Source organism: Sphaeramia orbicularis, chromosome 9 (genome assembly GCF_902148855.1).
Source record: "Sphaeramia orbicularis chromosome 9, fSphaOr1.1, whole genome shotgun sequence".
Lineage (NCBI taxonomy): Eukaryota > Metazoa > Chordata > Actinopteri > Kurtiformes > Apogonidae > Sphaeramia > Sphaeramia orbicularis.
In genome coordinates this window covers 38,879,397-38,903,876 of record NC_043965.1, presented here as the reverse complement: position 1 = coordinate 38,903,876, position 24,480 = coordinate 38,879,397, and the positions used below count along the sequence as shown (strand labels likewise).

Below are 24,480 nucleotides of genomic sequence, written 5' to 3'. Positions count from 1 at the left end.
GCCCAGCCTACCAGCGTGGGATATTACATCAAAGAAACTTCTTGGGAAAACTGTTTTGTATATTGTCTAGAAAGTTTAAACTCCCACACAAAGATTGACAGATACCAAGCCAACATATGACAGTCACTTTAAAATATGAGTTTGTTGTCATATGTGATTATCTCTTGCTAAATTAGCACTTATTGTTAAAGTTTTTGCACTGCAGCAGTCTGTAATTACAAAACCATTTAAAGTTAACAGAGTGTGTAGCTTCATATTGGGTACATGCCTCTGTGCTCAACATGTCATTACAGTAAAAAAAAAAGAAAAAAAAAAAAGCAGATTCCAGTGTCGGGAGGGTGTGAGCGATGTTGATTTTTCCATTGGATTATTGAGCCTCTGTGGCCACATTTGTGTCACAAAACAATAAGCGGATGTAACCCTGCTGCATCTTTTTGAAACCAGGACAGTATAGATAGGTTTGAGAGCCTCACCACTGCAGAAAACAGCTTATGAAGCCACACTGCAGTGATTTCCTTGTTTTTGTCCAAGTGTGGTTTATGTGGGAGTGCAAAGTCCCACATGGGCACTGTCAATATAAACAGCTTCAGCCCTGAGGTCAAAAGGCAGAGGGGAAACTGAGACGCTGCAGGAAGAGTGTGTCATAGCATCCGCCTTTAAACACAGGGTGGACACGCTCTGAGGATCCATTAAGAAAAACATATGTGTCAAGTACATGTCAACTTGTATCACAGCTTACAGATAGAAACCGCAACTGATTCAATATTCACTTTTCCTCAGTGCTCCCCATTTCCCTCTTCATGGTTTTCTTTAAACTCTTCAGATGTGTCTAATTGATGTTAAGTTTAAGGTTAACTCACTTTATTATCCCTGTGGGGGATGTTCAGTCTCAGCATTTTACCTGCAGCAACTAGCGTTAGCATTAGCACTTAAGTTATGTCTGATACTCAGGTAAACCGCATGGATTTTCTCTTTTTGTGCTTTAATATGGTTTTACTCTGTCATGCCCGTTAATGTCCTGATCACTTCTGCAGCTTCACTCAAACCTAATGCAGTTGGATCTTAACATTTGCTCTAAGGCTGCACAATTAAACACGAGTCTTGGCAATAATATAGAGCACAGGTGTCAAACATGCGGCCCGGGGGCCAAGTCTGGCCCACCAAAGGGTCCAAAATGAATTTGTGAAATGCAAAAATTACACTGAAGATATTAACAATCCATGGTGTCAAAATCATTTTAATTCAGGTTCCGCGTGCAGACACATACAGTCCAATTAGATTTCAAGTGGTGAGAACCAGTAAAATATTTCTCATAATAACCTATAAATAGTGATAACCCCAAACTTACTTTGTTTTTTTGGTTTAAAAAGTAAAATATATATGAAAATGTTTACATTACCAAACTATACTTGGATAAAAAATATGAATAACCTAAACAAATATGAACAAACGGAAATGTCTTAAGAAAAGTAAATGCAATTTTACCAATATTCTGCCTGTTACTAAATCTTTTGTGTGATTGTGACACACGTGTAAATGATAAACTGACAAACTGAGGCAGAATATTGTTAAAATTGTTTTTCTTAAGACATTTCAAGTTATTCATGTTATTCAGATTTTTAAGGAAACTTTGTAGATGTAAACCTGATCATAGTATAATTTTACTTTTTTGACTTATTATTTTACTGGTCCGGCCCTCTGGAGATCAAATTGGACTGAATGTGGCCACTGAACTAAAAGGAGTTTGACACCCCTGCTCTAAAATATAGAGAAAAGTTTGGAGTTGACATTATTTATATATTATTAGGTTATTATTTTTCTGATCCGGCCCACTTCAGATCAAATTTAGCTGAATGTGGTCCCTGACCTAAAATGAGTTGACACCCCTGATATAGAGCCTCGACATAAAACCTCATGTTTCATTGGACCACCTTTAGCCTTGAATACAACATGCATTTGCACGAGCATCTTTTCTGTAAGCTTATGTCACAACATTTATGTCTGTCATTTTTTAGACACATAACATTGCTGAACCTAGACCTGACCAACGTAAGCAACCCCAGATCAAAACACTGGCCCCACGGGCTTGCACTGTAGGCACAAGGCATGATGGGTAATCACTTCATCTGCCTCTCTTCTCACCCTGATGCACCCATCACTCTGGAAAAAGGTCAATCTGGACTCATTAGACCACATAACCTTTTTTCTATTGAAATACAGTCCAGTCTTTATTCTCTGTAGCAAACATGTTTAAGAAATGTGAAGCTACTCACTGCATCAGTCAGGGTTAAACATATTAATCACTTTAATAATTATCCACTGGAAGGATCTCATGTATTTGCTTTGTTAAATCTGTGCCATCTGTGTGTTGTCACAAAAGCCTACAATTTAAACATCCAGATTTAGAAGGATTTAGAGAGTGATTCAAATACATAAACTGGAACAAAATTAACACAATCTCTGATGTATTGTTGTATTTTAAATTAATTAACATTGACTATAGAGAGGTACTATTGCAAAACATGCAAAATGAAAGTCACACCATTTTTTTCTTGTTATTTATGCTACTTTAATTTTGTATGTTTGATTTGACATTTTTTTTGCCCACAATAATCACAATATAACTTACTCACCAAACTGTGCAGCTCTAATTGGCGGCATCAACCACAAAGCTTGAATCTCCTCTTTACAAACACTGACGTCTGTGGTTTTGGACTAAACAACTTCTTGGGTTTCCCAGCCTTTACTCCACAAACTTCTGCTGAAGAAGTGATTTTTTTCTTCTTCATGTTTGCAGCTCTAGTCTGAGGAGCTAAAGGGTCCATCAGGCTGTTGGTTGTGTGTATTTCTACTGTGGTGTGGAGAACCACAGATATTCAGCAAATTAGTCAGCTGACATGTGAAAAAGTACCCGTGGATTGAACACGTCAGTTTTGCATGTGATTGCACATCCAGCTGGATTTTATCCTATTAATAAATGCTCTATAAGGCCTGGACATCGTCATCGGTCCATCTGTTGCATACTTTCTTCTGTTACTCCATGGTTATGTGTTGTGGCACGATGAAAGACTGTATATAGAGCTACAACTCTCAGAGAGAACACTCTATGAGTATGTGAAATGAGAAATTACATGAATGAACACAAGATATTAACCAATGTACAGGGACTTTCTGGGTGAAATAAAGTCCCCTAAAAGAACTAATTATAGACCCTGGTTCCTCTAAATGTTCTTGTGGAAAATTCCTGTGGTGGACTTAGTCTACAGTCCAGCATTTATAGTACATGATCCGCTTTGGTTGCCACTTACATGATTTATTGTGTCAGTAGTTTTGTTTTCTTCTGGATAGATTGCATTCATTCCCAGCAGCAGCAACAACAGAGGCTCCACAATAATAACAAACAGCAGCGCAGTCATTGTCTGAAAACCCCGTATTGTGTTCTGACTGAAGTGTTGGTTCTGTTTTCTTCTTTCCCGGCAGAACCGGCAGCTACTTAGGGATCGCTTCATGGTGGAGCTGGTTGAAGGCTCCAGGAAACTTCGTCACGTCTTCCTCTTCACAGACCTGCTGCTCTGTGCGAAGCTGAAGAAACAGGCTGCGGGGTGAGTCTAGTCCTTAACCTGGAGGTCAATGGAGTTCAAATTACTGGAGAAGAAGCATTGAATGAAGGAATGTCATAGAGAAAAGAGGAAAAAACTCAACAGACAAATCCTACAACTGTTAATTCTCCAAAGAAGAACATTGTCACTTATATTCTAATAAGCAGAGATTTGATCTGCTTTCATGATGCAGTGATTCACATTTACAAAGTAGGACAGGTTTCTTCTCTATTTCAGACTTTTTGCTTTGTATTATTTTTCTATTTTTATTCCACTGTCTTGATTTATTCCTCTTTTCTGTTCACATGGCATCCATACACCTTAAAGAACTTAAATGTCTGCTTTTATATGCAAACAAAATATTAAGGATGAACAGCACATACATATTAAACATATTTATGTATCTATGCAGCTTCATGTTAATTTGGCTCTAATGCAAATATTTATTAATGTATTTGCATGCACATCTGCCTCTTACAATAGGAAAGGACAGCAGTATGACTGTAAGTGGTACATACCCCTGGCAGACCTGACCTTCCAGACCATCGAGGACTCTGAGTCCACTCCGATCCCTCTGGTTCAGGATGAGGAGATCGATGCCATGAAGATCAAAATCTCTCAGATCAAGAATGAGATCCAAAGAGAAAAGGTGGAAACTTAAAAGCGCTGCTAGTTTTTAATAGTGGACCTTTATTTAGATCTCAAACCTAAAGGGAAATTATAGACAGTGGCAGCTTATATTCACGACTTAATGTCATTTTATTTAACCTTTATTTAACCAGGAAAAGTGACACATTGAGATTAAAAATAAGTTTTGCAGGAGTGTTCTGGCCAAAAGAGCATCAGCAGAAGGTTATAGAACATAGAAATTAGACATCCATCTACACTAAAACATAAAATAAAACACAGTACTAAAGCATACTTATAAAACACCACCAATAATTAATTTGCAACTGAATTGTGTAAGAAAGAAAGATAGAAAGAAATGTATCATGGTTTGGAATTAATGAAATAATGTAAAAAATGTGTAGAATTTTCCTCACAATCAATGCATGACAGGATGACAAAGTGATTATTTATAGAGAATATGTGATGATTCAGCTAAAAACAAAGAATAACTTTGACTTAATAACCCATACTTCAGTAGCCCATGTGTATTAATATATTCTATTCTGAAGCCTTTGCACAGTCCTACTTTTTCTTTAATACTCTGTGATATTTTTATTTTATTTTATTTTTTTCTCATACAGTCCCTTTTGCACTAAGTGTTTTGCTGCTAAATTGAACTGAGCTGCTAAACTGATTTTCATTGTTCCTGTGACAGTGACAATAAAGATCTATTCTATTCTATTCTATTCTATTCTATTCTATTCCGTTAAAATGTTACAAATGCTGTCTTAACACCCAGTAACTGGACTTTTTAAGCTTTTTTTTTTTTAATTAGTCCAATTATTCCAAAGTAAATAGTAATAAACAGGTAACTTACAGAATGTATTTGCACTGCTATAGTAAAAAAAAATTGCACACAATCTGCCAACACAAACAAAAACAGCAGTGACACAAAATACCATAAGCACAGGATCCATGATACTATTTGAAACATTGGTTAAAACTAAAATAAAAAAAGAGGAACTTCTCAGTTAGCATGTGAATGGAGCAAAGTGCAGAGCAGAAGTTTGTCTAGACTTCAGGCCTTGTGTGATTATATTAACCCTGATAATGTTCATCTGCAGAGAACGACCAAAGGGCCCAAAGTTATCGAACGACTGAGGAAGAAGTTGTCAGAACAGGAGTCGCTGCTGCTTCTCATGTCGCCCAACATGGCGTTCAGAGTGGCCAACAGAAATGGAAAGGTGAGGCTCTACACCCTTAAACAGGTTCAAGAATGAAGGGATTTTAATTTATAAAGGATTCACCAGTAAAGATTAGATGGAAAAGGTTCTTGTATCACACTATAGCTTGTGAAATAATCAGATTACAGACATGTTGACTTATACTGCCCTCTGCTGGTGACAAATATGAACTGCAGCATGAAACTTCAATAATTTAAATCTGTTTCAGGGTTTTACATTCCTGATTTCCTCTGACTACGAACGAGCAGAGTGGAGGGAGATCATACGAGAACAGCAGAAGAAATGTGAGTTTCCTGTACGGTTTATGTAAATAACTGCACTGAAGAAACAAGGTCAGAACAGTCACAGTTTAGTCTGAACCGTGGATCAATAAATAGAAACAACATAATCACATAACATTGTGACCTCCAGTGACTACGGAAAGGTCGACTTAAGAAAAACCATTTCTGTCAGCATAGATGGACATAACATCGGACTTTTACAACATGGACAAAATAACTGCGTTGGTACGTCATAGACTGGAACCTTTTGCTTCATGTTGGGAGAAATGGGTTCAATATATGATAATCCAGAGGCCTGAATCACACAGCTACATGGTCACATCTCCTAAATATTTATTGTTTAAGATCTGTTCTGTTTTTTATCTTCTTTCTATTGCTTTATTTCAATTATCCTTTCTATTGGCAGTTGAGAAACAGGATATATTAGAGATTTAGGCGTGAGAAAATGAGCCTACAGTACACATGTAAAGATGAACAAATGTACAGTATGTGTGTGAATATCTGTATGCACCTAAGATGTACATGTCAGTGAAAGATTATAAAAGGCAATAAATAAAAAAAACAAATAAAAAAAACAAAACATAGTGATCCTTTACCTTCTTAACCATCATAATCATACTCACAAGTGTAGATTCCTCAAATGTGTTGACAATTTAATGCAGTGTTTTTCAACTATGGGGCCGCCTGGAATTCAAATAGGGTCGCCTAAAATTTCTAGTAAGTGATTTTAAAAAACACAAACAACTTACTAATAAAAAATCTATGGTGAGTTGAGAGAGACAATCCCAATCCATAAAAGACACGACAAACCGTGAAGCTGAAATTGAAGCACTGTGGTACTGTTTATCTTTCAAATGTTTATTGTGGTCAGTTTCAGATGCTGCAGCTCTTTTATAATTCATAGTTTGAGTTCTTGTTTGTTCAGTATTAATTGTCAGCCTTGTAAATCCAAGCTGGACTGACTGTACATATCCTGACCAAGGAAAATAAAATTCTCCCTTTGTGCAGTAATCTACACCTGGCTTTTCTGCCTCCGTCCATAATAATATACATTATATAGACTAACTGTTGTCTAAAATTAACGTTTATTTGCAACATAGTATCGCAAACTATTACATGATCAAAAACAAATTAATTTTGGCAAAAAAAAAAAAAAAAAAGTGTCTGTTTTGAATGTCTTGGGTCACCAGAAATTTGTGATGTTAAAATGGGGAAATGAGCCCTATAAAGTTTGGGAACCACTGCTTTAATGATAGTTTTAGGTCATGTTTTAATATTGTAATGTAGAAATACTACGTACAGCTCCTTTCAGACATGATGTAACATGTATTGCTCATAGTGTCTGTTTCTTATTCTGAAGATCTGTTCAGTTCTAAATGACCCTATGTTAAGAATAAGAGCTGACTACTATAGCCCAGTCATTTGTTACCAACACGCCTCTGATAATTGCTTTTGTTTTTTCATTCACTGTCGTTCAGGTTTTAAAAGCTTCTCTCTCACATCTCTGGAGCTGCAGATGCTCACTAACTCATGCGTGAAACTCCAGACTGTCCACACAATTCCAATGTCAATGAATAAGGAAGGTAAGGCTCGTCCTGCTTTTCCTTCTTAAGGACTTCGATGCCTTCACGTGCTGTGCATAACTCTGTCACGTTCTTCCTTCTTGCAGATGATGAGTCCTCTGGTCTGTACGGCTTCTTAAACGTCATCGTCCACTCTGCGTCAGGGCTCAAACAGAGCTTAAGTGAGTTGCTTTTACTAGAAATCATACCACTGCTAATTCTGGCAGGTTGGCATCCCATCATCCTCTCTGCCAGGCCAGTCTCATCTGATGTACCCGCCCCCTTCTCTCACTCTGTCAGCTGGGACGGCAGCTGCACAAGAACAAGTGGGATTAGTCAGGAACACCGTGTACAAGCCATCTCAAATATGTCTTAACCATCTTAAATCGACACCTACTCACATTTTGTCTTCATGTCAGCAAATACTCAGCAGTGTGTTTCAGCAAATAGAGTTTTACACTAGTAGGTAGTTAAAAAGTCACTGTGATGACATTTGAAATGTAGACACTTCTGGTGGGACTCAGTCCAAAGCCAGCAGGAGGTTTCACTTTGATTTAATTAAGTGACCGAGTGACACGAGTGAGTCTGGAACCGAGCTGTTGACTCTGTGGACATTTTCATATTGCAAGGTTTTTATATTAAGTTAAATTGAAAACTGTCCTCATATGTTAAACTACATTTGATACAATAATTTAAGAAATTAAGAAATCTGTGGTTTTAGTTTTTCAATAACTTGTTAAGACTTATAACTGCTTTAAATTTTTGTATGTTTTCATTCATCAGGGTTTATTTTCAATGTATAATTTTCATGTTTGTGGCTGTGGCTTTGTTATAATAGGATTAATCCCTCATTTTTATTTAGTTATTTGATTGTCATTTCTGGGTGGTAGGTAAGAGTCCCACCTTTTTTTTTTGTTTGTTTCTTAAAAATTGTCCGAAATGCCAAAATTTACAAAATCATCAAATATTCTAAATGAAACCAGTTTTCTTTTTTAATATATGAATTATGAGTATGTTTACACAGTTACACAGAGTTGTAGTGAAAAACATTGTATTTTTCAGTCATGCTTTGTCTTCACTTCATGTAGCCAGAAAATTGATTATCATAAATCATCCATACCATTGAAAAAAAAAAAAAAAAAAAAGATTAAATTTTTTGGTTATATCACTCAGCTGTAAGTGTTCACATTGAAGCTTTACTAATATTTTTTTAATCTGTAATGTTTGCATTAATCTTACAACTAATATATTGATATTGACAGCTCTAGCTCTAATATTATATTAAAAATTACTATAAGTAAATGTAGATGCACCCAAATATATATGTATCAATGTGACTTTAGTGATATATAAATAGGGACCAGAGAGGTAAAGTGACGCGTATACATTTTGCTTTTTAGTGTCAGATGAGGATCAGACAACAGTGAATAAACACCCGGACCATGTCATTCAGTTCATTAAATTGTAGAACATGGAACAGCACTTTGAAGACAACAAAATGAGTAAAGTTACAGCTCATTTTTCAACAAATAGTCTGTCAACAACTTTTTCTATTTCTTATGTTATTAGATACTTGGACAGTTACAAATGTTCTGTTAGAGCTCGATCCAAAGCCAGCAGGAGGTTGTGTTTAGGCTAGTTTTTTGTATTGATTGTTCTGTTAAAACCACTTGTACTCCTGTCCTCTAGACCTTTACTGCTCCCTGGAGGTAGATTCCTTTGGCTACTTTGTCAACAAAGCCAAGACACGTGTTTACAGAGACTCTACGGAGCCAAACTGGAACGAGGTGAGCGTACAAATAAAAGAATGAGGCTCTGTACACTTTCAGACAGCTGTTCCCACGACAAAATAAGTCTGTGTAATAGTGTGCACTGGGCTGAAACCTAACACACCTTCGCTCTTTTGTCATTCAAGGAGTTTGAGATCGAACTGGAAGGCTCTCAGACGCTCAGGCTGCTCTGCTATGAGAAGTGCTGCAGCAAAACAAAGCAGAATAAAGAAGATGGAGAGATCACGGACAGGATCATGGCCAAAGGGCAGATAAAGGTAGAGAGAGATTAAATGTGGATATTGTCACTTTAACTGTATGCGTCAGTGGCGGCTGCTCATCTTTCAGAGAGGGGAAGCTCATTGTTGGCTTACATCAAAAAAAATTGTCAAGTTATTTAAACATAAATTTGGCCCTCCATTCCTTTTTAAGAAAATGGCCAGTGACCTAGTCGTGCCAAGTAAACAAGAAAACGTTGAAATTATGTTAAATTGAAACAAGGAAGTACAATGAGTGTGTCTTATTTACAGTGCAAGAAATGAACAAGTAATTTGGTAGTGGTTTCTCTCTCGATTTCACAGCAGAATGCGCGACGGTATTAAACTGAACTGTGTCAGTGAAGGAGTATATCTCAAAATAGCTGTCAATCAAATGGGAGTCAGCCTTTCGACTGATCCTCCAATCAGCATGTGGAAGCTCAGCGTCCTGCCCAGCCGAGGTCCACCCACAGCTCCATTCACCCCCAGAGACACTGAGCATCCGGGGGCGGGGCAACATCGTGGCATTTATCCAATTACCGTCCAGTTTTTAGGCAATGAAAAAAACTGTTCCACTCAGTCCCATTGAGGTGCACGGACGCTGAGCGTCTACGGGCAAATGCACTGAGCAGAGATCGTATGAGAAAACAGCGCAACGGGAATGTATGAGAAGTGAACAACATCGAGTCTGTTGATTTGTGATAAAGCTGATTCTGAACGAACTCATCTGTGAGATGAACGTGTTCTAACACATTTGTAGTCAATGAAATGTCAACACAACCGTACATATTTGACCATTTAATTTTCGTAGTTTTAGGGGAAGCTGAGCTTCCCTTGCAGTCTTTGAGAAATCGCCTCTAGTATACATAGGGTGTTTTACAAGCGAGTATGCAAAGTAACCACTGTAGATCAGAAATGCCCCAAAAGACCTGCAGTTTTAGAGACGCTTTGACCCAATCATTTGGATGATATACCCTTGTCAAAGTCGCTCAGATCCTTATACTACCCTGTTTTTGACTAAATGTTTACTTTATATTCCACTCTTTAAAAGTTGCCATTGTAATGTAATTATCAACATTATTGAAAAGTTTCCACGCTAACACATATAGGACATTTTCTTCATGTTTTTTTTTTTTTTTTAAATTCTGTTCATGTGACCTTCATCTCCGCAAAACATCTCAGTCCACATGACAACCCAAAACGACTACAAACTGGTACAAATGCTCTGTCAAACCATTGTTTCTGGTGGAAACTGTGATGATACTGGACGTAGCAGACGCAGAGGCTTTAATCCATCATAAAGGTGTTGAAGTGTGTTCTTTATATGATGTGGATTTATCCATAACGCCGTTCTGGTCCGTCTCCAAAAGATATCTGTGCTGACCTTGATCTACTGCAGGTCATACCCTGATTTATACACCTGGATTTAATGTTTCAGGTGCACATTTATCACTCAAACTAATAATAGACATGCACAAAATTGGGTGTGATGCCATTGTTTTACGCATTTTTTGGGACACGTTAAATTCAGCTGTTTCTTTTCTAACAGGGATCTGGGATACAAAACAATAATAACAAATGTAATAATATAGCTTTATATTGGGATAAATATATTGATTATTAATGTTAGTGTGTATATCTCAAATCAGCATGAACAGGACATCTCACAGCTGTAGTCATGACCAACAACAGTCCCATTATTTATGGCCATATAGTTTATAAGCATCAAGCATCATTTCCTTAAAGTTTAATGGTAGATTTTTCTTCCCAAGTGAGATGTGAAGAAAGTAAATGGTTAGTTGTGGTGGTAAGTGATTATTTACAGTTAGAGCACAACAAATATTTTAGAAATTTAGAGGTAGAACATTTAAAATCACACTCATGGATAAATTAATAATAATTAAAAAAAAATCAATGTTGAGAAAAATTAAGTAAAAACCATCTCTGAGGCATTTTGGAAGCAAAGATAACAATTAAAACCGAACTAACCAATGCAATACAATGATATTTATTACAATATAAAACTATATTATGACATTTGTCATTATTGTTTTGTATCCCAGACCCCTGTTAGAAAAGAAATATCCGAATTTAACATGTCCCAACACTTTTGTCCATATAGTGTATGACTCAGGCAATTATGCTATGAGGCTAACGATATTAGTTTTGCAAAATAACTGCAATAGTGTGGATGGGACATTATGTGATCATTATTTTATGTCTGATCAGTGCACGGCCCATGTATAAAATCTTTAGATACTCCATGTGACCCTGATCTCTTTGATTTGACTTATATTTATATGAAAACACAGGCTTTGTCCATGTGGAATCAACTCTGTTACCATGTGGTGATGTGAGAATGAGTCACCCGTCTCTTCCCTGCTGAAGTTTGTGGGCTAATCCTGCCCTGTGGGACTCGTGGCCGTTGAAAGAGAATTAAACCATCAGGTAGCCGACGGGTCACTTCAGCTTGACCTCAGATAGAGAGTTGTGACAGAGAGCGGATTAGACTTTGGCCCGACCAAATGCAGCCCTTGGCGTCGCTCCAGAGCATGACACATACACACTGAGTCGTCTTTGATCAGCTAGGGAAGGGATTTCCCTCCTGGACAGGTGGGTCAAAACACCGCCGCATCTTAGAGGCCAAGAGCATGTGGATGCTCAGTGAGACATCGAAGAAGGTCTGCAGCATCCAAAAGCCTATTTTAAGACACTTTCCTGACCTGTGGTGTGATTGTGGCCTTTGTGCCTGTTCTTGTTATGTCTCATTAGTGGAATAGAGGCTGCTTTAACTTGAACAGAATGAACCTGTGGGTTAGAGTTCTGACTCTTTGCCTCTGCTGGTTTTGTATTAGACATGTGTTAGAGTCAAATAAATGTCAGAAAGCAAAAAGGCTATGACAAGAATGTGCCGACTGCTGATCCCTTCATTAAATATTCTTAAAACATTTTGTGTACATTTTACTGAACAAAAACCAACTCGGTGCAGCTGTAAAAACAACTCGGAGAAAATCTATGGTAAAATTTATTTATTTATTTTTGTTTTTTTTAAACAATATCTTTATTGAACTTTATATTACACAATTAACAATATACTCAACATCAAGCAAACAATAAGCAACATATTCCCCCCAAATAAATAAATGAATGACAGCAAAATAAATAAATAAATTAAAATAAATAAATAAAAAATAAAATAAGCATAAATAAACAGCATACAGCTCCATAAATACAATGTTTTTATTAAAGTCAAAATGCATATCATAACTATTGTTTTACAATAAATTTGGCAAACGTACCTCAAATTGCTGACCATCATCCCATATTTGTTTGCTTAAAGCAGCGTATGGCTTTCATCATAAATTTGTTTCAAATTTGTAAAACCTGAGTGAGTTGAAGCACTGTCAGAATGGGAATTCCACACAGCAGCAATTTAGGGGTCTCTCTGTGAGTGCTGAAGCCAAATGCCCCCTTTACCTCCATCCACAGACTATACTCATTCTTTAAAACAACCCTGGTGGACTGTATAATTTTACGTTGTAGCAATCTAGCTCGTTTTCTTGGCGAATCTGTGAGAAACTGCTTTTGCTTGGTCACGTTCCCACAGTACGTAAACAAGCGGACTGTGTTCATGATGGAGTCATCTTTAAAGCTGTTCACCGTGAGGGAAGTGATTCAGGTGTGTAAGCACGGAAAGACTAATGGAGTAGTGATAATTAGGTGATGACTAGGGTTCACACATTTGAAAAAAATAACTGTGGTGAAAGTCATATGCTGCTTTAACAAAAAAAGAAGAAAAAAAAAACAAACAACCAAAACCAAAAACAACACAAGATATTATTGGCTTATCATATGTTAATTTTCCATAGTACATTAGTTTGTTTATATCAATACAAAAAATCCAGTGTTATCTGGATGATTCCTTTGACGGATAATTTTTCATCATAATTTTAATATGAACATGTAGAATGAATGCATTGCAAAATATTGTCTGAATCGCAATAAGTAAGAATAACAGTAAAAAGAAAAAAAAAAAACAGAACAAATGCTATCTAATAGTAATAAGCTTTGGTGTATCTAGCTTTATAATAAAAAAACACATATGAATTATCATTTCCCCATTCATGTAATTATCCACACACAGGTTTGCTTCTTTTCTTTGATGTCTTTCATTTCTCTAGATCAAGAAATTGTACTTTTTATTTGTAGTCTTCATTCATCAGTTTCTAATTTCAGTGTCAGTTCAGTTTTTTGTTGTCATATTTAGCACAAACTCTTACAATATAATACTATTTTCTATATTTTTAACCAAGGCGTGATAGATTATGCTTAATCATCTCAATGATATTCACTTGATCAGAAGGTCATCGAAGAATGAAATAAACACACCAGCCACTTTAATAGGTTCACCTGTTTAACTGCTTGTTAATGCATGCATTTAATCATCCAATCACATGACAGTAACTCAGTGTATTTAGTCATATAGATATGGTCAAGATGATCATGATGTGGAGGAAATGTGACTTTGAACATGGTGTGGTTGTTGGTGTCAGATGGACTGGTCCGAATATTTAAGAAACTGTTGATCTAGTGAGATTTTCATGCACAGTTGTGTCTAAGGTTCACAGAGAATGTTCCAAAAAAAAAAAAAAGAGCAAATATCTGTAAGGGGCAGTTCTCTCAGTGGGAGTACCATGCTGATACCAGAGGTCAAAGGAGAATGGTCTGATTAGAGCTGATAGAAAGGCAACAGTAACTCAAATATCCACTGGTTATGAAGGAGGACTGCAGAAGAACATCTCTGAACACACAACATCTCAAACCTGGAAGCGCATATACACTCACTGGCCACTTTATTAGGTACACCTGGTCCTAGCTGCTGTACCTAATAGAGCAACTTAATGCTTGATTATTTACATGTAATTAATAAGATCTAATAGAGATAGTATAGTATATTAACCCTTTAGGTGCCTGAGTTTTTTGGGTTTTTTTTTTTAAATCAATTTTGACATGTAGATTTCAAAAAGCTGTCTGTTTCATTCAGTTATGTTGCTTGTCGCAATATTGCAACTTTGGTGCTTAAAGGGTTAGTATTTATTTTTCTCATCATTGTTGTTAAAAATATCGTCCATAGCATAGAGTTTCACAGAATATCAAATAAAACTAAATAAACACACCATTTTATACATACATAGATTAGGTTGTGTTAGAAGAAAAAGGTATTAAGTAAAGTTCAGTAACAGTTCATGAAAGGGTTTGGATTTCATCTGAATGGTGTTTAAGATGTGGTACAGATGAAGCACATGTAAGCTCAGGGGTTAAAGGTCACTAATACTAATCAGTTACTGTCCCTGGAGGAACTTGTGTCTGTTACCGGCTTCCCTCCTGCAGCGAGCGGTGGCAGGAGCGAGCACGTTGGTAATGAGGGTAGGAGGGGATTCTCAGGAGTTAATCCCCCAAATCCATCTGGGAAGTAGAACAACACAGTGGCAGCGTGGTCACTGCTTTGTTCCCTTTCTGATTCCCTGTGGATTTAACGTCCAACAACGGCAACATGTGAAGACGATAGAAAGTTTTGTTAAGATTTAAGCGAGCTGCGTCGATTATTTCCCATGATTCCTGAAGGAGATGTGATATACTGCTGGAAGTAGGAGTTTCTGTACATATCGGTGGAGTCATTTAAGAAACACCGGTGAATCGTTAGTGGATCAGTGCTGGTTTCTTTGTTTTTTTGTGTGCTGGCAATAGTGATATTTTAGAGATAAGTCGAACTCAAAGCAGAAAGATGAGTGAGTTTAATCCCACTGGAGAGAGCGTGGAGCAGGCCACTGAAGAAAATGTGGATCAGGCCAATGAAGAGTGTTTGGATCAGGTCAGCAGCAGCGTGGAGGAAGACGGAGACATAGTTCCCAGGAAACCCCCGACTACAGGGGCCCGTTTATGGGACAGAGTCCGGGGCAGTTTGCTCAAACCAAAGGTAAAAATGTGGAAAATGATCTGAGGATGACATCTTGGTGACGCACATTTGGGGGACAAAAATATTCCTGATTACTTTTGTTTTCAAGTCATGTATAAACACAGTCTATCTATCTATCTATCTATCTATCTATCTATCTATCTATCTATCTATCTATCTATCTATCTATCTATCTATCTATCTATCTATCTATCTATCTATCTATCTATCTATCTAAAAAATAATTTATAGTTCTTTTTCAAATTGATCTTTTTTTAAGATTTAGAGGCTGCCATTGTTCTGATTCTTTTTTGGCTTTTATTATGTAAGAAAATTGATTTTTGTTGAACAAAGGATTATCTGAATGAGATTTGCTGATTTCTTGAGCGAAGCAACATCTGCCGTGTTGGACAGGGACAGCGGTGGGAACATGATGTTATCACGTTACTCATGCTGTAGATAACGGATGGCAGTTTGGTATTAGTCAGATTACTCAAATGGATCAGTGACATGAGGTAACACTACATGACCAGATGGAGCTGATGTTTATGTGAGGCTGAACAGAGGCGCGACTTGTATTTACCTGTTTTTAGCCCAATGGGAAATTTAGATACTCAGATTTAATCTGAGTTGGGATAAATCATACATGACCACCCTGCACTTTTGATTTTCTCATAATGTTGGTGTCGGTGTAATCAAATACTTGTCTTCTGAAATGAATTATTTAATTGGAATTGATGGAATGACCATAGTGTTCACTGCTTAAAGCTTTTTGTTTTTTTTTCCAGCTGGATCCCCAGACACTGCAAAATAAAGACTGGCAGAGGACAGTTATCGCCATGAATGGGGTAAATATTTCACATAATAGATTAATGTAACAAACGGTAAATTGTAGAGGATAAATATTGTCAATCTGGTTGGAGTGCTTGGTTTATTTGCTCACATATAAATATAAACAGTAATAATTTTGAAAAAAAACCTTGAACATTGTGCAGAAGAAATCATACTAGAAAAAAAAGAAAATTCCATAAATCATCAAAAGTGGCATAAGAGTGTTTATATTATTAATACATACTTTAAAAAAAAACAAAAACACACACTATAACATATCAGTGCCATTACAGATAAAAAGTTACATTTATTTACAGAAAAATCTACTCTCACTTACCTCTGGGAATTTTCTTAGATTTAATTTTTCTCTGGTATAAGTATCTTATTGGTTCCTTTACTTGTTTCAGATTGAGGTGAAGCTTTCGATGAAATTCACCAGCAGAGAGTTCAGCCTGAAGAGGATGCCTTCACGGAAACAGTCGGGTGTGTTTGGAGTGAAAATTAACGTGGTGACGAAGTGAGTACCTGACCTTTCATACATCTCAACATCTAGAAGAAGTACTCATTATTTGGAAAATGGGTTTTAGATGTTGTATTTTTTATTGTTTCTCAGTATTTAATTACTTAACTTTTTGTTGGGGCACATCCTTAGACTTGAATAATGTTAAGCTTATTGTCTATATTTTAATGTAGAATCCTTAAATCATCAGAAAACACAAGTTGCAAACAAATGTTAATATATACGGTTACTTGAAAACGTAGGTGGCCTGCTTTATTCATAATAGATGCATTTAGTTATTTATTGTTGGCCATAAGGAAGCATCTATATAGGGAATCTACTGCAGGTGATGCTGATCTTAACTCACAAAAGGGTGGCTTTATATTTTTTTGGGGGGGGCAGCAAATAGAAAACCCTCGTGAAGGCAGGAACATTTTATTTTGACTGCACTGTTGTGTCTGACTTTTTCATTTCGCTGCACCAGCACATAAATTATGTACACTCTGAATTTTTCCCTGAACCTTTCAATTCCACTATAACACATTTCAAGTCGTGTTTTGTCTGTTCCTATATATATTTTGTTACAGAGGATGAGGTTCTTGGAAATACTGTGCTTTTTTTTGGACATTTCTTTTCAGAAATAGGGGCATAGGCTGCACTGATTGCAATTGGAAAGTAAAAAAATAAAATGCCATTACATTCAGAGACCTGACAGATCCACACAGCAGCTGCATTCTCATCCAGCTGCTGTTTCTATTTACATTTTCAATTTGTATTTATAAAAAGTCTGAGTGGAAAAGTTTGTGTATTGAAAAGGGATATATATAAATAACTGCAATGAAAACAAAGACTTTGTCAATAACTATTATTAGCGTAGTATTAATGGTAGATGGCAACAATCACCGAATTAACCCTAGAAACAAACATAAATGCAAGACTATATGTTAAACAGCCAGGAAATGCCACCGTGTATGGAGAGCTGCAAAGATTTTGATAAACTGAAAGAATTCGAAACGGCGTCATATTTTTCCAGACCAGGTTTATTAGTAGTAGCAGTAGTAGTAATAGGATTCTACATGTATCAGGCGGAGTTTTCAACCATGATGACAATGATGGAATAGCAGCAAATGGAAATGCTCATAAAATTACATTTTGTGGATTTTCTTAAAAATGTGATTAAAATTGTGATTAATGTGGATGGAAACTTGCCAAATATTAGTGGTTACAGAAGGATAAGTGTAGGTGTTGATGACATTAACAGACCCTACAGTTATATGCAAATGGTTTTTGTGAAAATCAAGACAACTGCTAATTTTGATATCTTAAGTAATGTGTATAAAAATACAAAAAAAACCAAAAAAAAACAAGCAGAAGCAATAATAAGCACAATATTTACAGGAAATATGATACATGTGACTGTAATCATATAAGGATCATGCAAGTATCAGTTTGGATAGTTGTATAACTATAATTAAACATTATGCATTTGTTTTATGAGGTCACAGAACATCAGCTACAGCAGTCTGTTCAGTATTACCTTCTAATAAATACCTGAGTAGTAGTTTATGTATGTACAGGTTTTGTTTTACCCCTGTATCCAAAAGCCTGGATTTACACACTGATGTATTTGTCTCGTATTGAATTAAAACAGACATTAATATCAGCACATACATATCTTAGCCCATAAATACCCAAACATCCACCGGCGACCAAAATCATCTATCAGTAAATTAAATATAGGAAAATATCTGATTTCCCTGAAAAAACACAAAATACAGAAGATAATATTACAATAAATGGTGATAAATCACTTAAGGAAGGTTAAATATAGAGAAAAATTCATTTGGGAACTGCCACAAAAGTAACACTGGGTCTTTATGGGTTAATTGGAAATTGTGTCATTTGAGACTCATTAACTGGTTGCTCTTTACAGATAAACTAGATTAACTGACAGAAAATAACACTTGAGTGCTTTGAGTATTTAAATGATTTGTTTCAGGATTATCTTTCAGTCAATTTGTGCGTGTTTTCTGCAGACGTGAACGCTCCAAGGTCCCCCTCATCGTGAGACAGTGCGTGGAGGAGATTGAGCGACGAGGGTTGGATGAAGTGGGAATCTACCGGGTCTCTGGTGTCGCAACTGACATCCAGGCGCTGAAAGCCGCCTTCGATTCCAGTGAGTTTGACCTAAACAGCTCTCGTGAGAGTCGTTTAAAGCTCATAGTTCGACTTCTGCTCAGCGTCAGTCACTCACTGCCGTCTCGTTGTCCTTCCAGACAATAAGGATGTGTCTGTGATGATGAGGGAGATGGACGTAAACGCCATTGCTGGAACTCTGAAGCTGTATTTCCGGGAGCTGCCGGAGCCTCTTTTCACAGACGAGTTGTACCCAAACTTTGCTGGAGGCATTGGTGAGTCCCTTATTTGGTAGTCCGACCACAGAAATGATCCAGTGTATGTTATGGTTTATTCACTGAGTCATTTTGTATGACTTATGCCTTATGTCAGAAGAGTCAAACTCATTTTAGTTCAGGGGCCACATACTGTCCAATGGGATCTCAAGTGGGCCAGACAGGAAGAATTCATTTATTCATTCATTTGTTTGTTTATTTCGAGCATTTACAGAATACATACAAATTCAAAATTAAAAAAAAAAGAGAATCATTCATCTATACTCGAAAAGGAGTGGGAAGAAGAAAAACTTATTTAATCCCACCCCTATTCTCATTATCAAATAACTTAACATAATAACATTTTAAAATAACCTGTAAATAATGTGATTTTTCTCTTTGTTTTAGTTTGAAAAAAGTAAAATAATTTAGAAAATTTGAATAACCTGAGCAACCATTTACAACATGAAATGTATTAAAAATGAATGCAATTTCATTAATATTATGTCTCATCTTATTTTCAACACAATTTATAGATCACAAATTCCCAAAATATTTAGTGCCAGGCATAATATTGTTAAAATTGCACTTATTTTTCTTCAGACATATTGTTCATATTCATTCATGTTCATATTTTATTGTGAAAGGATAGTTTTGCAATGTAAATAATTTCATAAAGTAATTTTACTTTTACACATTAAACCAAGAACCAAATTTGGAGTTGTCATTATTTTACTTGAGATCACATTAGGCTGTATGTCTAACTTGAACTGAAATGAGTTTACCACCCTGAACTGTGATGTTACTATGAGTGTCAGTGTAATTTTTTGCTCTGAAGGGCCAGATTGGACCATGTGGTGGGCCGGTTTTGGCCCATGGGCCGTATGTTTGACACCCCCGCCTTATGCCTTATGCCTTTTGCCTTTTGCTTGGCAGCTCTCTCTGACAGCGTGGCCAAGGAAAGTTGCATGCTCAACTTGCTGCTGTCGTTACCAGAACCCAACCTGGTGACTTTCCTCTTCCTACTTGACCACCTTAAAAGGTAAGAGACTCAACAGGTAGAATATTCTATTTTATTTCTCCAGAGGATTATGTTTTTGGTTGTCTATTGAACTCTTGTGATTGTGATATGAGGGGAATATCTGACATTTGGTGCAAATGCTCACTTTGAGATGAACTGATTTGGGTTTTGTGTGTAAAGGTCAAGATTAGTTTATTAAATCAAATTAATTTTTCAATTCATTTGTATTTTTATACGCTAATATCACAAACCACAGGTCCTCCTTGAACTGCTTTACAGTCTGCACAAAATACAACACCCTCTGCTCTTGGTTTAAGTAGGAAAACTCCCCCCAAAAAACTTTTGAAAAAAGTATGAAAAACATTGGAAGACCCGCAGATTGTTTAGTGAAAAATAAATACAGAAAATACATATATATTATGCAAAGAAAATACATTTTGAGAATATAATAATTAGAATTCAGTAACCTCATAAAAGATGTTTTGGCCATGACTAGTCCTGTACTAAATATGTGAAAAAATATGGAATATGATAAAATGCTGAGGTCAACTTCACTGTGATATTTTAATGTTCTACAAACACACAAACTCAGTAGCAGATGATATTTTACATTTGATTGGATACTGAACTGGGGACTTCATTTATTATTCATTTTATTGTTTAATCAAGGTTTTTGCTTTCTGAAAATCATGAATAAAACTTAGATAAAAAAATCAAGATTATTCCTTTAGAGACCTTTCTTGCACAACAAATATTCTGAATGCAACCTGTCTGCTTCTTGTAATATATTCATTGTGAATATGTTTCAATAGTCCCATATGGCAGAGTTTGAGTAAAGAATGACTGTTTTCCAATTATGTTGAGTCTTTAGTTCACGTAGACAGAAAATTGAGTAAAATTGTAAACCATCCATAACACTGAAAAACAACCTAGATTAAATGTTTCGGTCATATCACCCAGCTGTAGCAGGTGCCCACACTGAAACTCTGCTTATTATACTGTACGTAGATATTATTTGATGCCGGAAGATGTATATGAGGAAGCGAATGTTAGAATTTGTAGGTTCTTTTATCAATTTGCAGAGTGATAAAATGTCTTCTGTTTAGCACTGATCGGAAAACAAGAGTATACTAAAATGTGCTGTTTGGACTGACTGGATAATTTTCATCATCATTTTACAGGGTCGCTGAAAACGAGAGCGCCAACAAGATGTCTTTGCACAACCTGGCCACTGTCTTTGGTCCCACTTTGCTTCGACCGTCTGAAAAAGACAGCAAAATCTCAAACAGCTCCCAGCCCATCTCCATGAACGACAGCTGGTCTCTGGAGGTCATGGCTCAGGTAAAACTCAGGACAACAACAAATACGAAAGTAACGATCAGACCATACGTTGCTCTCATCGCCTCTGTGGTGTCTCTTCAGGTGCAGGTCCTCCTCTACTTCCTCCAGCTGGAGAGCATTCCTACTCCGGACAGCAAACGTCAAAGCCTTCTCTTCTCTACTGAAGTATAACACAAGTACAGACTCGTCCATAAATGAGGAACCGAGGTGTTAAACAGAAGAGCTGCGTCCAGAGGGGCCAAAGCTGGTTTACAGAGAAGATGCTCCTTTTGGCCACCAGGGGGAGCCATCAACACATGACTGGAAACAGGGTCACCACAAGAGATGAATGAGCATGTGTGAGGTGTTTACTTACCTGCTGTGTCAGTGAAAGACTTTTCCTCAATGGTGTATGGACGAAATATATCATTCCTGCTTTTAATTTAACTTAAATTTAACTCCATTGTTTAAATACTTGGCCCTTTTCTGTCACTGTGCACATTAGCTCCACAGGAGGATCTGTGTTGTTGCTGGATTTTGTAAGATTTATTGCTGTGGGTGAATGATGGATGAATGTTGAATGTTTGAATATATTTTCATGTTTCTCCACATGAAATGTTTGACTTGGTTGAAAGCTCGCCTGTGCCAATGTTTCCCTGCTGATGACCAATAGAACATTTCAGTTAACCTAATGTTTACACTCTTAATTTTCACTTAATTTTGTACAGATTTGAAACTACTAAAGCTGTAGTCGTCACACAACATGCAGGCATGTTGACCGAACCTGAAGCGATTTGTATAGTGACCTTTTTGCAGTCCACGGGTTCCTCTGGTGGCCTCCAAGTAGATGGTTTATGTTTGGAAGGAGGTAAAAGTTAGAGATAACAGGACATCACATAGACGAGGCCTAATGCTTCCATCCACAAACTGAGTTCTCTGCCGTGTAATATTTTAATTTGACTTTTGTCCATGTTTGTTTTTTCGTTTTCTCCACGTATCGGTGTTATATACTACATTCCTCCCCTCCAGTGTTCTTCCTTTAGGACAAAAGCACTGCTGTAGAAACAAGAACACCTGGAGATTATACTTATCTGCCATACCAAATGTTCCCTGACCGGACTCCTGAAGCGCGATGATTCACTCATATCTAAGCCTCCCAGATTATTAACAGGTTCATCCTCCACATACCGAGTATTACTTTCAGAGTTGTGTGAGAGCACATGATGTGATGCAAGTATTCAAATACGTCTTAGCACAACCTGTAACCTTAAATGCTTGTGATTCATGCAAAATAAGCAATAAGTATTGATTCCTAAGGTAAGCAATGAACAGTGTGTCTCATATGTATGATTTATGTAAATAAAACTAGGTAATATTACTCTGGCACTGTGTGTTTCTTCAGTATGAAATTAAACATATTCATGATGACGTGCAGATTTCTGGTTCAACTCAAACTGTGTATTAAAGTCTACCTGGATGAGGACTGCAGCAAAAGGTCCTGGGAAAGCCTGATTTATTTACTCATGGTTTATTTAGTCTTTATTCTCCTCTTCCATCAAGTCCCAGTTAAGAAAAACAAAATCTGACCTAATACACACACAAAATAATGAGAAAAACTGACACCTAATCTTACTTAGTGTTGAGAATCTACTGCATTTGGCCTGCCCAACTTTCATCAGGTACTTCTTTTTTTCCCACTCTTTTTATTGAAATTAGGACAATGACAATATAAAAAAGGCATATATAGTATCCAATATATGTGTGTCAGAATAAGAACACTACACCTGCATTCACATGTACACACACAAAAAAAAGGGGGGAGGAGGTCTGTCTACTTAATATTACAGTAATCTGTAAAGGGCTGCCAAATTGAATAAAATAACTTTACAAATGTAAGTGTTGCATAATGTCTTTCAACAGAGCCTGATGTGTTGGAGGGTGTTTGTTCTTCCACTTTAGCAGAATAAGGCGTCTGGCCAGTAGGGTTTTATCAGGGATTTCTTCTTGACTTCAAGTTTAATCTTTCATTTTTTGGTGTGCAGAGACATTATATTAAAAAAAAAAAAAACCATATAAAACACAAATAATCCATAAAAGTGACAGAAGTGAAATGGTAAAACAGTGGCATGTTGTTTATACCAATGATATCCATAACACATACACCCTGAAGGATTATGTAAAGCAGCAACATGTTTCTATTACGACTAAAATACCTTCAAAGGTATTCAAAGAAGGGGATGTGTCTATTGTAATGGTATTCGTAAGGTTTTTCCTTCAGGGTGCAAATAACGAAAGTATTTTATTAAGCTCTGAAAGTAGCCTCAGGACAATTAAAATAATTTATATAATGGATTTAGTGCTGTAGTTGCTGATTTGACAGGAAAACATAGAAATGTAAGTACTACAGCAGGAAATTACACACGTGTATATGTAGAGAAGCATCTTAAAGATTCATTAATGGTGAGTGTGACCAGACATCTCATTAGCATTTAATGCGCTGGGACATATGGTCTTGTGTCCTCTTTAATTTGTTAATCTGTTGGTAAATAGTAAAGTGAACTTAATTGAATAATTGCTTTGTAAATGTGCTAATCATTTAAACCTGAGAAGAGGTATTAATGCATTTAATTTCTATTCTTTCTTTGCTTTTGATATGCTTTCAGATAGTCTCAGTAGTGCAAACTTTATTATTTTTGCTGTGGGGAATTGACTACCTTTCACTTTAGTTTTCATTTAGTTTTAGTATTAGTTTTACAGGTATCATCAATGAAGCCTTGATTTATAGAAAGAGAAAAAGTTAAATGAAACAATTAATCAAAAAACAATGTCTGTTATAGGTTGTATTGGGCTAAGCTATATTATTCATGCACACCGTAAAGCATGCACACAAGATAAATGAAGCTGATGTTACATGCAATATATTTAATTATTTAATTGTGTTCAGTTTTTGTGTAGGAGTAGTAATCCACTGAAACCGCATATCTATCTATCTATCTATCTATCTATCTATCTATCTATCTATCTATCTATCTATCTATCTATCTATCTATCTATCTATCTATCTATCTATCTATCTATCTATCTTTATTTATTTATGTTCTTTAAAGAACTATTTTTAAAGACTGATTCTCATCATATAGTT

General features: G+C 36.4%; 1 protein-coding gene across 1 annotated transcript in view; it reads left to right on the top strand.

Annotated features, from left to right (window-relative positions):
- LOC115425277 (breakpoint cluster region protein) overlaps positions 1-22,716 on the top strand; it is a 71,867-nt gene extending 49,151 nt beyond the window's left edge. The window contains exons 9-23 of the mRNA XM_030142700.1: positions 3,481-3,602; positions 4,083-4,248; positions 5,333-5,452; positions 5,661-5,736; positions 7,212-7,316; positions 7,403-7,477; positions 8,985-9,082; positions 9,211-9,342; positions 16,066-16,125; positions 16,516-16,625; positions 18,644-18,783; positions 18,884-19,018; positions 19,934-20,039; positions 21,200-21,359; positions 21,441-22,716. Of these exons, the coding sequence (XP_029998560.1) occupies positions 3,481-3,602; positions 4,083-4,248; positions 5,333-5,452; positions 5,661-5,736; positions 7,212-7,316; positions 7,403-7,477; positions 8,985-9,082; positions 9,211-9,342; positions 16,066-16,125; positions 16,516-16,625; positions 18,644-18,783; positions 18,884-19,018; positions 19,934-20,039; positions 21,200-21,359; positions 21,441-21,530 (1,695 nt within the window). The 3' untranslated portion in view covers positions 21,531-22,716. The remainder of the gene's footprint in view (positions 1-3,480; positions 3,603-4,082; positions 4,249-5,332; positions 5,453-5,660; positions 5,737-7,211; positions 7,317-7,402; positions 7,478-8,984; positions 9,083-9,210; positions 9,343-16,065; positions 16,126-16,515; positions 16,626-18,643; positions 18,784-18,883; positions 19,019-19,933; positions 20,040-21,199; positions 21,360-21,440) is intronic.
- The last annotated feature ends 1,764 nt before the right edge of the window (positions 22,717-24,480 follow it).